This window comes from Labeo rohita, chromosome 7 (genome assembly GCF_022985175.1).
Source record: "Labeo rohita strain BAU-BD-2019 chromosome 7, IGBB_LRoh.1.0, whole genome shotgun sequence".
NCBI lineage: Eukaryota > Metazoa > Chordata > Actinopteri > Cypriniformes > Cyprinidae > Labeo > Labeo rohita.
The window spans coordinates 40,939,935-40,954,525 of NC_066875.1; the positions used below are offsets into that span (position 1 = coordinate 40,939,935).

General features: G+C 34.0%; 3 protein-coding genes across 4 annotated transcripts in view; all 3 read right to left on the minus strand.

Moving 5' to 3' along the window:
- Positions 1 to 2,529, minus strand: part of prmt3 (protein arginine methyltransferase 3) — a 70,673-nt gene extending 68,144 nt beyond the window's left edge. The window contains exons 1-5 of one of the 2 annotated variants that reach the window (XM_051114988.1): positions 2,468 to 2,529; positions 2,102 to 2,222; positions 787 to 869; positions 656 to 705; positions 464 to 569 (exon numbers count right to left, since the gene is read on the minus strand). In XM_051114988.1, coding sequence (XP_050970945.1) covers positions 464 to 569; positions 656 to 705; positions 787 to 869; positions 2,102 to 2,222; positions 2,468 to 2,483 — 376 coding nt within the window. In that variant the 5' untranslated portion in view covers positions 2,484 to 2,529. The other variant, XM_051114989.1, reaches the window with a different exon arrangement.
- Positions 2,530 to 3,054: 525 nt separating this feature from the next.
- On the minus strand, positions 3,055 to 7,451 carry htatip2 (HIV-1 Tat interactive protein 2). The gene is made up of 6 exons (XM_051113934.1): positions 7,272 to 7,451; positions 6,311 to 6,494; positions 5,071 to 5,178; positions 3,885 to 4,022; positions 3,688 to 3,749; positions 3,055 to 3,546 (listed from the first exon to the last, which is right to left on the minus strand). Exons 1-6 carry the CDS (start codon positions 7,385 to 7,387, stop codon positions 3,285 to 3,287), a joined length of 870 nt encoding a protein of 289 aa, XP_050969891.1. The 5' UTR covers positions 7,388 to 7,451; the 3' UTR covers positions 3,055 to 3,284.
- Positions 7,452 to 8,505: 1,054 nt separating this feature from the next.
- Positions 8,506 to 10,499, minus strand: LOC127167566 (zinc finger protein RFP-like; the record flags this gene model as incomplete). Its single annotated transcript, XM_051113696.1, has 6 exons — positions 8,506 to 9,056; positions 9,196 to 9,222; positions 9,351 to 9,489; positions 9,573 to 9,806; positions 9,896 to 9,991; positions 10,086 to 10,499. Coding segments are annotated over 6 exons (1,461 nt in total), but the record flags the coding sequence as incomplete, so codon positions are not given.
- Between the last annotated feature and the right edge of the window lie 4,092 nt (positions 10,500 to 14,591).

A 14,591-nucleotide genomic window follows, 5' to 3' on the forward strand; every position in this document is an offset into this window, starting at 1 on the left:
CAGCAATATATTGAAAAATGTATATATATATAGTACATTTTACTTTACCTGCATATGCAAAGCAACATATACTATATAGCAAATCTCAAATCTTGGCTATATGATTGTTTATATTGTTGCAATGCTCTACAGTATATATACATTTGAAAAAATAAATAAATAAATAAATAAGTAAATAAATAAATATAAACAGTACACTCACGTATATAAACTGATGTAAACTATATTATCACCCAACCCTAATATGACAAAAATGACTACAAGGAATGAAGATATTAAGATGTTACAAACATTAACGTTATGATTTTCTGCAAAGCTGCTTTGAAACAATGTGCATTGTGAAAAATGTTGACTTGCTGAAAATTCAGCTTCAGCCATTTAAAATTACATTTTAAAATATAATAAAAGACGAAACAGTAGGAATGTGTCCTTATAGACGACACAAAAACAATACTTTTCATACCTATCTGCAGTAATGGGTCATCTGGTAAAGCTGGTTTCATATATTCATCACTTTCCCATGGCAATGGACCATTTGAAGTCAGTAGCAAACTCTCTGCAGAACATTTCTACAAAACACACAAAGATTAGTCAGACGTCCAGTCATCTCATCACAAATGTACACTTGAACCACGTAATTTAAATGGATACTTACTGTAGTTCTAAGGTAGTTTATCATCTTTATGTAGCCATAGTCATCAAGCCCTAGAGAGAAATTAAACCAGATATTTAGAAACATCAGGTATTGCTCAGCACAGTGAAGAGCACTTGGTTTGTAAAACCTACTGTGTTTTTGGACAAGCTCTGGAATATCCACACCATGATCTGCCTTACAGTGTTGTACCGTTTCAGACACAGAGGTGAGAGTCCTGTTTAAAGTGAGACATACTTGAGTACAAAACAAATCATATGTCCAACTGTAAAAGATAAGTTGTGTTTCTTTTAAACTGGAAAAAAGATAGATACGATAATAATAGCTTTTAAAGTATCAGTTCAACATCAGTTCAAAATTCAAATTTAAATTCTAAAGATTCTTTTCACATTTTTGGAATAAAGCTATGAAACACAGAAATACAAATACACCCAGACCTAGAGAACTCCTAGATACACCAGATACAACTAGAGAAAACTCATGAGCTGTTCATGTACAAATTAAGAATTTAGTTTTATGTGTCATTTCCAAACACAAGCCTTTCCTGATCAGTCCTGATACACAAAACTAAAGCCTTAATCAGTTTTGCTACTTTGAAATAAATAAAAGTTTTATATATAGTGTTCAGACAATAGTTTAAATTTAAAACTATAAAAACATTTTTGTTAATGAAAAAAAAAACTGGAATAAAATAAAATACTTAACTAAATACTTAAATAGCCAAACTAAAATTAGAAATATTGCATTGGCAAATAAAAGAAATATGATTAAGTGAAAGTACTGAAATTACTTACTAGAAATAAAAACTAAAAATAAACTAAAACTGAAATAAAAATAAATGAAACATAAAAAGAAATATTTAAAATGCAAGATAAAAAAAATATTAATAACAACAAAATTTTACTAAAAATGTAACAACTTAAAATGAAACAAAAAAAAAATATTCACAAAACTATGATGGTATGTAAATAAAACAACAAAAAAATAACATAGGTTCAAATATCCATCCTTGTAACATCTATGAGTTTGTATTTGTGTTGTAATTCTCTAAGTTTTTCTTCTTTTAGTTTATCCTCACTATTGTAGCTTTTCAAACTTGAATTGAAATGTTGAAATGTTAAAATGTTTGTATTTAGGTTTATACATCTTATATTACACTTAAAGTGGGTAGAAAAAAAGATAATAAAATAAGTAAATATTTTCAGATATTTTAATAATTTCCTCTGGCTATATAAAAGTCGACATTAAAGTAAATTATTTAAACTTGGAAATAATATGCTTCATTTTACCACACAGTATATATAAGTATGTAAACATGAAAACATACAGCCGTATATCATCTTATTCAGAGGTTTCTGACAAAAAAACGTTTGAGCAGATCACAATCCACAATCTTTTAGTTTTCTTTCAAGAAGCGTATCAACATGAATGATTTCCAGTGAATGTTACCTGTCACAGAGTAAACACGGGACTGTTATGTGTTCAGATCCCTCCTCCATTGACTGCCATTGCTCATCATCACTGTCGGACAGCTCGGGTACATCATCACACATCTCACAGTTATCATCACCTACATCACAAGACACAATGACATAATCCATAACAACTAAACACCTTCTAAACAACCGGTGAGAGCTACTGACACAAAATAACGGTACAGGACTTACATCATTAATTACACCATTTGAAAACGCAGTAATTCAGTACATTCTCTAAAATTAAAATGCACCATTCAAATCGCTAGAGTAGCGCAATTTAAGTCGCATAATAAGTTAAAGCAAATATATACATCACATTTCACACATTCACGTGTACCTGTGCACGCTGCCATGTTGTAGTCTCTTGAGCTCGAGTTTATCTCATCCGGGTCATTCTTATTTGACGTACTTCCCTTCTCTCGCCATGTGAGGTCGCTGTTTCTTTATTAATCGCAGTAGCCTTGTGCTGTCGAATACCTCATCTTTCTGTATCCTTTGTGTATATTTGTATACGTGTGTATTTGTTAGTAACAAAGCATCAGATGTCATTTATGCAGGTACAACCCATTATCTTTCTTTGTTTTATAGTTTTAGAATAACACAATACCTACGGTCAAAACCTGGACTCACTTCACGTTGTATAATTATTATAAGACTTACAATAAATCTATATTTATATGACTAGTGTGTAAAACAGTATTGTCACTGTCATAAAGTTGGATCATATCATAATATATAGCAGCTGGCAAGTAAAATATGAATATTTTGAATTATTTTGTACAGTGTTATAATGTGTTTATACGTTATAATAATATAGTTTAATACAGCAAATAAACGCTTTTGTCTTTCAGTTGTGACAGGTGACTTTTTTAATCCACTTTTCAGACAGTAAAAACAAAATAATATTACCATATACACAATAGCTGTGGTCAAGTAAGAATATCATTTATTTTTCCCTGAGCAATATAAAATAACATAACAAAAAAAATTTAAAAAATAAAAAATAAAGCATATAGAAACACAGCACATCACCCTTAAAATAGTGTATAGCAGTTCTATATTCTGAATGTTTTTAAATTACGTAATATGATAATGTTCAATCCAAGTAAACTGCAGTAAAACAATGTTTTGGCATATCTTGCTGAAGAATCACATCATGTCAGAATTGCACTTAAATAAAAATGTGAGAATAAAAGTCCTATTTTTTTGTCTCCAATTTTTCCAAGATTGCATATGGCCTTGTTTTCGAGAATTTCCACTTTCTGTTCTCCATCTTTAAGTGTGTTGACAACCATAGCCCTGGCCACTGCTGTGATGGGAATAGACATTGTAGGGAAAACAGAGGAGAATGCACCTAGAAATTTCTGGGCCACCCATTCAGCCGGCCTGCTCTCCTCTCTGTTCACTAAGAGCACCCTATAATGGACAATCACATATGAGCTACAGAACACATGAACAAAAAACAGATATGCACAGCATACACAAAGATGTATGAGAGAGAAACTGCGACAGATTTTATTCCTTGATTCAGTATTGTAAAAAATTGGCGGAACTCACGCTGGTCGATAGATGGAGAACCTTTCAAACCCAAGGTCTTCAATTTCTGCTTCAACCTGACCCTGTAAATACACCAGCGTTGGATTGGACATGGATTGGCTTGAGTGACATCAAAATACAAGCTTGTCCTTTCTTGCACTGTTAATCAAGTTCCATCACAAAATTTTCACCAATCTAGGCACAGGGTTTTATAATACCTTAGTTTTCAGGTAAAGAAAGCTGCTGGTCTTATCTGCTCCTTTGGAGGATTCGAGGTGAAAATGTGAGCAACCGCCTGCTTTGGCAAGTTCTGCAGACTTGAGGACGTAGTCATGGTCCACCCGCACAAACCCTTCCTGTAGCCCACGCAAAACAGTATGTATAAAAGTTTTGAAATGTAAACATGCACAAAGGGTTCTCCACAAATGCATCATTAGTTATCAAAAACAGAAAATGCTTTTCTTTTTAAATGGTCTTGTTCATCAGCTGCTAAAGTGTCCTTGCATTGCCAATTTGAGTTGTAGTTTGCATTTATTTTATGTCTCACCATTAAAAAAGTTGAAATTAGTGATTCAGACTATAATTGGATTTATCTACACTACCAGTCAAACGTTTTTGAACGTTTTCTGCTCACCAAGTCTGCATTTATTTGATCCAAAGCACAGCAAAAACAGTAAAATTGTGAAGTGTTTACTATTTAAAATAACTGTTTTGTATTTGAATATCTTTTAAAATGTAATTTGTTCTTGTGATTTCAAAGCTAAATTTTTTGAATCATTATTCCAATCACATGATCCTTCAGAAATCATTCTAATATTCTGATTTTCTGCTTAAAAACATGTATTATTATTGTGGGTTTTTTTTCAGATTTCTTTGATGAACAGAAATGAATGAATCAGAATAATATTATTTATCTGAAACAGAAATCTTTTGTAACATTAATAATGTCTTTATCATCACTTTTGATCAATTTTAAGCATCCTTGCTAAAAAAAACAGCAATTTCTATAATGCTCCCAAATAAAAATGTACTGATTGCAAGCCTTTGAATGGTATAGTGTATAATGTTACAAAAGCTTTTTATTTCAGATAAATGCTGATCTTTGGATATTTCTAATTATCAAAAAAAAAGACTGGAGTCTTTTTCAGCTTGGAGAAAATTCAGCTTTGATCACAGGAATAAATTACATTCTAAAATATATTCAAATAGAAAACAGCTATTTTAAATAGTAAAACTGTTTCACAATATTACCGCTTTTGCTGTATTTTGGATCAAATAAATGCAGGCTTGGTGAGCAGAGGAGGCTTCTTTAAAAACATCAAAAACTTTTGACCTAACTACGGATCGGGAGAAACTCCTTCATGCATGTAAAAAGTTCACAAAATGATCACATCTGAAACATACAGCTCCTGCTTTGGCTTTGGTTGTTCCTAGACAGCAGTATCCAACATCATGGCCCTGAAAAGCCTCAGCGTACTCATCCAGCTTCTCAAAATCAACCACCTTTTGCACCTGAAGAGAACAAGAGGGACAATAAACTCAGAATAAAATCCTTAATAACATTTTTAAAAAGTTGCGTTGCATTAAACAACAAAATATACACATTTTTATGTTTCTGAGCTAGCTTCTGCTTGTGCTGTCTTTCTTAAAGGGATAGTTCACCTAAAAATGAAAATTCAGTCTATGGAAGTCAGTTAACTGTTTAGTTACCAACATTCTTCAAAATATCTTCTTTTGTGTTTAGTAGAAGAAATAAATTCATTTGGCATTTGAAACAGCTTGAAGGTGAGTAAATGTTGACTACATTTTCATTTTTGGGTGAACTGTGCCTTTAAGCCACTTAATTATAATCAGGGTTGGGGTCAATTCAGGAATGAACTCAACAATTCCAATTCAAAGAAGGAAATGGAATTGGAATTGGAATTCAACAACAATTACAGGAAACAGAGTTGGAATTGAATTGGAATTACAGGAAGTGGAATTTAATTCAGGGAAATTCTACTGAATTCCATTTATTGCTGTTTCTGAGCATTTATTTGTGATTACATTTAGAGACATAGATTTGAACTTTATTTATGATGCTTTACAAATACCAAGTAATGTATGAAATAGAGTTGATCAAATGCAAGTAAATAAAAATGAGAACTGTACATTATGAATTAATAATTGAATGACAATGGTGATAAGTTTCTGGATGTACTGTACATTCAATATATGATTACCACATAATATATGTCTCAACTCACAAAAAAAAAAAAAAAATGAGTCATGTTCATTCATGTATTTCATTCACTTTTTATTGCATCCGATTATCATCATTTCCTGAAAATTGTCATCACCAAGATTGCATCTCTCAGGCCTAAATATCTCAAGTGGAATTTAGTGGAATTTATTTGATTTCAATTCTGTTTCCTGACATTCCAATTCAATTCCAATTCCATTTCCTGTCAGCTGCATGCAATTCCAATTCCAATTCCAATTCCATTCCAGGAAGTGAATTGGAATTTACCATTCATTCTCAATTCAATTCATGAATGGCCCCAACCCTGATTATAATGTACATTTTAAAGCATGTATAAGTGTTAAAACACATTATGGGCTACTGTACATGATGGACATAACATTCTCAAACTTGATACATTACCAGATTTTCATAGGCTTTATCTTCAAAGGTTAACTGCCTTCGTCCAATGAGAGTGATCTTGGAGAAGATGTTGCGCTCCACTATTTCTTTCAGCAGCGCCTTTCCAGTCTCACCTGAAGCGCCGAGAACGAAGCACGATTTGTTTTTCAGCCGGTAATTCTCTTCCATTGCGTTCAGATCCATTCTGTAATGAAGAAATGATTGCATACACAACCGTTTGAATCGCGTAACATCACCATGACACTGCAGAATTTGCACAGGTGTACTATAATAAACGGGTGTATGCCTATTAGTAATAACTGCTTCACCGACTCGCAAATCTCAGGACGACTGTAATATTTTGTACTAAAATATGTGTCTAGGATTGTTTAAATCTATTAATGCTAATATTTTGGTGCCTGATATACTAATGCAAATCCGCCCCAGAAATCTTTCTTTTTTTAAAAAAAACATTAGTGTATAATTACAACATTTGTCCATGCTGAGAAAATATCAAGTACATAATTAAAGTGAACTGAATTATTAATTACATCCAGTCACGTCCATTCAACAGCATATTTCATGCATTTCCCCTATTTTTTATGTTCTTTTTTTATTTTGTTCTTTATTTTAAATGATCTGAACTGTCAAACGATGTTTTCTGTATTTTTTTATTTTTTTTTCCAGGATTTGATTATGTTACCTAAATACAATAAACCAATACAACTGACCAGGACTCCCTGGTAGAAGAGATAATGTATCTCAACGGGACCTTCCTGGTTAAATAAGTAAATAAATAAAGATTGAAAACAGCCATTCTCATGAGGTGTGGTCGTTCACAGGCTGCCATGAGCAAGAAGAATGGTACTGCAGAAATACTGCTAGCACAAGCAGGCATAAAGCAACAACATACTAGACTAGTATCCATGGTAGGACACATAGTAATAGACGTGACAGTAGTGGTCCGAAATGAATACTTCACCTTGGGATCTCGTCAGTCTCTGAATTCTCCAGATAGTGAAAAACAGCGGCGATCACCACAACAAAAACAGTGAAGAAGCTTAAGGTTTTACCCCAGTTACTCTCAAATATATTCATGCCAAGCTCGATAAACAGAGGACTTTGGTTGTTGATATGCTGGAGCTTCTTCCTGTTGTATCGTCCGCTGTTTCACACTGCGCTTGCGCAGAACACCTACATAGATACAGCGTGGGTTACAGCTGTTTTGAAAAGCATGAAGCGCTACTGCGTTTTACTGGCGCTTGAATACTTCAGAACATGAAAATCATGTAGTACTAAAGTACTGTGGCAGAGCAAATTAGCAAAGGAACACCTCTCAAAACAAAACTCAGTGTGCTGCTGATGGTGCAGGTTTGAGTCTTACTTGTACTGTTTCCTGAGCTCATTCTTTTGAGTTTCTCTGTGCATTTCATAAATATGTGTCTATACTTAACTGGTTCACCTTACCTCACTTTTATTTATAGTATAAGATGCCATGGTTTGATTGTGCTCAGTAAATGTTATGGAAGTAAATGTTAAACTTTTGAAATTCAGGATAAAATGATGCAATAAGGAACAATTTAACCACATATCATATGATGAATAAAACAGCAGGAGGATAAACATTAAAGCCATTTTTTCCAGTTCGCTCCTATTTATCACAGGTGCCAGTATTATTGGAGTGCAGTGTATGCAGTAATAACACTGATCTAGTTGAATAATTTATTTTAATACTCTTATTTCTGTAAACGGGTTGGTTTTTAGAAATGTGAAAGTAACATATTAAAAAAATTGGGGGAAAAAAATGAAAAAAGAAACAACAGAACATTCACTGTTGATTATAACGGAAAAGAGCATCCACCCATTCAAATACCCAACCAATGAAGTATATGTTAAGTTACAGTATACAAAGTCTTTGATTGTAGCAACTACAAAAATACTGACCATGTAAACTATGTTGTCACCCAGGTGTAATCTGCTAAATGCAACTACAAGGCATAAAAATATGAAGATATTATTAACATTATGACATTTTGTAAAACTGCTTATAAAATGTTCTGTAAAATACATACAAATAAAATTAACGGTGTGACAACATGGACAACAAAAGTACATAATCGTGTGATACATAACCTTATCATTTCTTGGAACATGAATATCATCAAAATAATGCCGTTTTCACAAAATGTAAAACTCTGTATATTTGCAATGTAAATTCATTCAGTGTTAATAACAGGTGAGATGGTTACTGGGAAAGAGTTTTGACCTTTATCACCTTTACTAAAAAGACAAAAATACAGATGGAGTTTCTCAGTGAAAGACTGACCAGTGAAAGAGCAGATATGAGATCTGGACTCCACATCATAGAAGGAGACCAGACCCTCCTCATAATCCACAAACACCCCCACCTTCTGTGGTTTCACTCTGAGATACAGACAGACGGACGGACCAGTGCAGGCCCAATATTCATTCCCATTCCTCAGAGCAACAGTCCAGAATCCATTCTGAGGACACACTGTGATCAGTCCCTTTCTGTTATTAGATTCTCTGGCCACTCCTAAATTCCAGTCAGTCTTTCCCTTCAGCTGCACTTCAAAATAAAATCTCCCTGAGGAGAATCCCTCTTTTCCCAGGACACCAGGATAGTAATCAAACCTCTCTGGATTGTTTGGGAGCTTTTGTTGAATGTCGCCATGTCTCACTTGTTTCCCATCATCAGACAGGATGAGATTTGGATGAGCTGTATCAGGATCCAGAGTCATATCCACTGTGAGAAAGATAAGAGCATATGAATCTTCACAGTACAAAGATTTAGATGTGTTTAATATTTAACAAAGTATTTATATGTTTAGCTGTCATATCTGTATCTCTGAATGTGAGAGAAAAGTACAAATGACACATTTTACCTGTATAATGCTGCATCACCCTCAACACTGTGGAGGCAAATAATAACAAAACATCAAGTGTGGATAAATCAACATCCAAGATGCTATTTTGTTGTCATATAATTAATATTATTTAGCAAGCTGTATTTTATTTGCTGTATTAGATATTGACCTACCAGATTCATTGAGCTTCTCATCTAGAGTTTCTTGCAGTTGAGTCAGAGCTCTCCTCAGAGTCTCCACACTCACATCAGTGTTCATTCTGATCTCAGGCCAGTTCCTGGTGTGTGGAGGACTGTACAGGGATGGATCAATCTACAGCAGGAGAGAGGAGAAATCCCTCAGCATGAGGAGTGTGAGTGTTGTCCTGTGATGTGAGCAGACAGAGAGACACTGACCTGTAGGAGGTGGAGGTGATCCTCAGTGTGTAAGAGATGATCCAGCTCAGTGTTTCTCATCTTGAGCTCAGTGATTTCCTGCTGCAGCTCTTGAATGAGCTCTTCATCCTGTTTCTCTGCTGCTTTCTGCTTCTCCACCATCATCTCCAGCAGCTCAGTCTGACATCTCTCAATGGAGCGCATCAGATCTCTGAAGAGCTCAACACTGGCTGCTTTCTCTCGCTCTGTGCTTTTCTGAAAAATACATTGTTACTTTAAATAATCAGATTTATTTTTTAAGGGAAATCAAAATATTAACTATTGAATCTTTAAAATCCTCTCACTTTTCTGTGATCTGCTGAATCTCTGATGTCTTGGATCTTCTTGATTCTGTCCTGAATCATCTGTTGCACATCTTTCTGGGTCTTCATCATATGAGTCTATAGACAGATGGGAACACACAGACACTATTAATTGTTAAAATATTTAAAAGCAGAATAATAACTTATCTTTAATGTTGTAGGTAACTCGTGCCTTTTTCTCTGTACTCTCCTTCTCTAGAGTAACAGTGTTGTGAGTCTTGTGGTCTCCATCAGTGCAAAACACACACACATACGTCTGATCATCTCTGCAGAACAGCTCCAGAGGTCTCTTGTGTTTCTGGCATATGTAGTCATTTATATTCTCCACAGGGTCCATCAGTTTGTGTTTCTTTAAATATTCTTTCTGATGAAGATCCAGATGAGTTTCACAGTAAGACGTCTGACACGCCAGACAGGACTTCAGGGCTTTCATTTTTGTTTCTTCACAGATGTCACAGAGAACATCAGATTTTCTGAGGCCAACATTTTGCACAAACTGGCTTGTGCTGTCAGTCAACACTTCCAGATCCACAGAACGTGGAGATTCGTCATCTACAGCACCACTGGAGGATGTCAGAGCTGAATTATGGATTGTATAATTAAAGCATATTTGTTATAACACTGAACATACAAGTAATGTTATTAAGGAAGAAAGGTTAGTTTAGATTATTACAACATTTTATATACATAGTTCTTGTCTATGTGACAAAAGACTGTGGACAGATGAGACAAAAGTAGAGCTTTCTGGTAAAGGACATCATGGCACTGTTTACAGAAAAACAAACGAGGCCTTCAAAGAAAAGAACATAGTCCCTACAATCAAACATGCTGGATGTTTTGGGGTTGCTTTGCTGCTTCTGGGACTGTGTGAACGGTATCATGAAATCTGATGATTACCAAAGTATTTTAGGGCGCAACATAGTGGCCAGTGTCAGAAAGATGCGTCTTCACCAGAGGTCATGGGTCTTATAGCAGGACAATGACTCGAATCACACTTCAAAAAGCACTCAGAAATGGTTACAAACTAAGAAATGGCACTCAGAAATGGATACAAACTAAAGCGCTGGAGAGTTCTGAAATGGCCAGCAATGAGTCCAGATCTGAATCCCATAGATCACCTGTGGAGAGATCTCAAAACAGCAGTTGGGAGAAGGCATCCTTCAAATCTGAATGACCTGGAGCAGTTTGCAAAAGAAAAGCAGTCCAAAATTCCAGTAGAGAGGTGAAAGAAACTCATTCATGGTTACAGGAAGCTATTGATTTCAGTTATTTCTTCCAAAGGGGGTGCTACCAAATATTAAGTTAAGGGTGCCAATAATTTTGTCCAGTGCATTTTTCGGGTTCTGTGTGGAATTGTATCAGATTTGACTTTTCTTCTCTGTTTCTTTGTGTTGTTCCAATGCAAACAAAAAATAAACATGTGAATACCAAAACATTTGCAACTGCAACAATTTTCTGAGAGTAGGGTTGCATTTTCTGACAGTCATTTTGGCCATGACTGTACATATTGATTAATTGATTGATTGATTGATTGAGTTATACAGCAGAGCAAAATAACTATTATTATCCTCTATATGCATGTATTAATTCACTAATTAGTTCTATGGGATACTGACTTGGAGGCACCTCCAGACTGTGTCTCCTTGTCTCTCCTGGTTTTGGTGGTGTTGGTAAATACCCTGCCATTGCTCTTCTCTTCCTAAAAAAGAAAAAAAAAAAAGGCACAGCACATATTTCATATCACTGCATGAAACTTACAGTGTAAAAATCTGAAGCCATCCATTTGCTCCTTATTGTTAAGATTTTTGTGTTTTTTCTAAGTGTTTTGCATATAAATGTAAACTTTTTGGTTTATTAAAGTCTTAAAGTTGTTCGGTTAAATCAGTGCAATTGTGCTTCCAGCATTTAGTTGCGGAGTTTGCAGACTAACAGGTCTGACTTGTCCGGATCACTTCCTTCTTCTATGGAGTTCTCATAATCGGAAGTGCTATATTTCTTTGTATATCTTCTTGTATGCTTTTGTACAATGTTTAAAAAGCAAGATCAGTCATACACGTTTAATAAAACTGCGTTTCCATCACATACCTGTCAGCTGTGCTCACTTTTACTGTCCAAAATCATCTGGTTTTAAAAGACCCTCCAGCTTGTTGTTCATTTGTTCAGTTTCAGTTTCACTGAAAACTCTTGGTCACCTGCAGATAATATGTCATAACTCCTCCTATATCTTCTCCTGGATATGGAACAGATAAAAAAAAAGTTGTTAAGAGTTAAATTAAACATAGATTAAGGTTCAATTAAGATAAAAGTATTATGTCGATTATACTATTATATTAACTCAGTCAACAATTAAAATAAGAAAAAAGTATGTAACACATTAGGTTAATATTTGAATAAATAAAATCAATAATTTACAGTCCTGAAGGTGGCATCTTTTTTTTAAATTTAAGTCTTTATCTATGGCAAATTTATTGTATATTTTTCATATCACATATTTATCTAGTATTTTCATGTTTACACTCAGTATGTCACAATTACAACTCTATACAACTGCACATTTGAATACACTATTATTACTATTTATTAAATCAGTCGACATTTGAAATTGAGATAAAAGTAGGTAAACCCTACACATAAAGTTAATATATCAGTAAATAAAACCAGTTATTTAGTCCAATAACTGAAAGGTAGCTTTTTTTTTGGTTAACACTTTACTTAAAGCCTTTATGTAACATGCATTATAAAAGTAGTTTTAATGCATTAATTGTGCCATGTAATGCACCTTATAATACATACAATCTCATGAATAATTGTAACCACAGTTAATACATTATAACATTTATCTATTCATTGTTACACTATGCATTTTAAATTTGGATCTAATTTTTTGCAACAAGATATCATGTATTACAATGCGCATTATGATTAATTATAATGAATTACACCTTTTAATTACCCTTTATTATGCATTATATGTAAAGCTTTTTTGGGGGGAGGGAGATAATGGCAAATTTATTTGATGTTCTTCATATTGCATTATTTTCATATTTATATTCCATCTCACAATTGCAGCGTTATATCTTACTTGACTGTAAAACCCACAGTGTCACTTTATTTTTTATACGTTTTTTTTCCTTTAAGACTGAATAGAGAGAGAGAGTTATTTTGTCTCATTTATTAATTAATTTTAGAATATTTAAAAAATACACTACCAATCAAAGGTTTTTGAGATTTATTTAATGTTTTTTTTAAAGAAGTCTCTCCTCCTCATCAAACCTGCATTTATCTGATTCCAAGTACAGCAAAAACAGTACATTTTTGAAACAGCTTTACTATTTAAAACAACTGTTTTCTATTTGAATATATTTTAAAATGTAATTTATTCCTGTGATTTCAAAGCTAAATTTGATATCAAAGCTAAAAATATTTAAATGGAAATAGTAAAAATATTTCACAGTATTACTGCTTTGGTTGTATTTTGGAACAAATAAATGCAGGCTTGGTGAACAGAAGAGAATTCTTTAAAAAACAGTTCAAAAACTTTTGACTGGTAGTGTATACAGTATGTTTTCATATCAATGGCCTAGATTAACGATATATTAAGTGTTGCCTTCATTTTGACATTTTTAAGTTCGCTTAAGAAATTTTTAAGACAAAATTCTACTTTATCACTGTTTTTTAAATAAATAAATCCTGAAAACAGGCCATTTCTGCCGTGTCATCTGTAGCCAAAAACACTCCTGTGTGATGCACTATTCTCACCAGAAGGTGTCAGTGTAAATCCAAAATCACTGTTTCTGAACTCTATTTTTCTCCTTGCTTAATTCTTGGGGCCCCCACATGCAGAAGACGGGCTCTTGCCTGCCTCTATTCAAATACTGTGGTTTGGATGATGAAATACGTTCAGTAACGGTTATCTCCTTCTGTTTCATGTTTTATTTTATTTTAATTTCTGCAAAGCTACGGAAAGTCTTTCATACCAGAAAGTACAATTCACACATGAACACATTTTACAACATCACTAGAGAAAAGTGTGATTCAGACCTTCAAATGGTGCAAAACCACACTATACTGTATCATCAGACTTATTGAAATTGTGAATTAAACTGTTTCCTCTACAGCCAATGAGGCCACACCATATGCTCCAGTCTTTTAAAGCAGATTTTATTGTCCAACTGTTTAAATTCCAGCTCTTGTTCAAACGTTTGTTGGCCGCTGGTATGAATAGACCCATATGTCAGCTGACAATCCTCTTTCAGATGTTACTGAACAAATGCAGTGGAGATTTATAGAAGGCTATTGATATCAGCTTTCATTATTCCGTCTTTAAAATGATTAGGGAAGCAGAAAATAGCTCTTTCTTAAAGACAGAAGAATGTTTTTGCATACGTTTGTCAAGTCCAATAAACCACATTTTAATATACGCAGCCACAGAGTTCATTCTTCAACTGTTCTTGAAGAATTAAACGACTGTAAAGCAGAAGTAGGCAAATGTTATTCAGAAAGCAACCCGCAGTGCATCTGGATGTGCCCGTGCAATGAATGAATTTTCCCTGCTGATTTTTTAACTTTAAGCCTCCCTCTGAAAAGCTGCTCTTTTTCCATTATTGAGCTTAAACCAATCTCGTCGAGGAAAGGGAAGAATGACAAAATGCGTCATGAATGAATCCACATCCCCCTC

Excerpts from the sequence above, each read along its gene's own strand:
- htatip2 (XM_051113934.1), bottom strand. The coding sequence starts at position 7,387 with ATGAATATATTTGAGAGTAACTGGGGTAAAACCTTAAGCTTCTTCACT. Across the intron at positions 6,495-7,271 it reads GAGACTGACGAGATCCCAAG|AATGGATCTGAACGCAATGG; the intron begins GTGAAGTATTCA and ends TCTTCATTACAG. Across the intron at positions 3,547-3,687 it reads TTCTCCATCTATCGACCAGC|GGTGCTCTTAGTGAACAGAG; the intron begins GTGAGTTCCGCC and ends TGTCCATTATAG.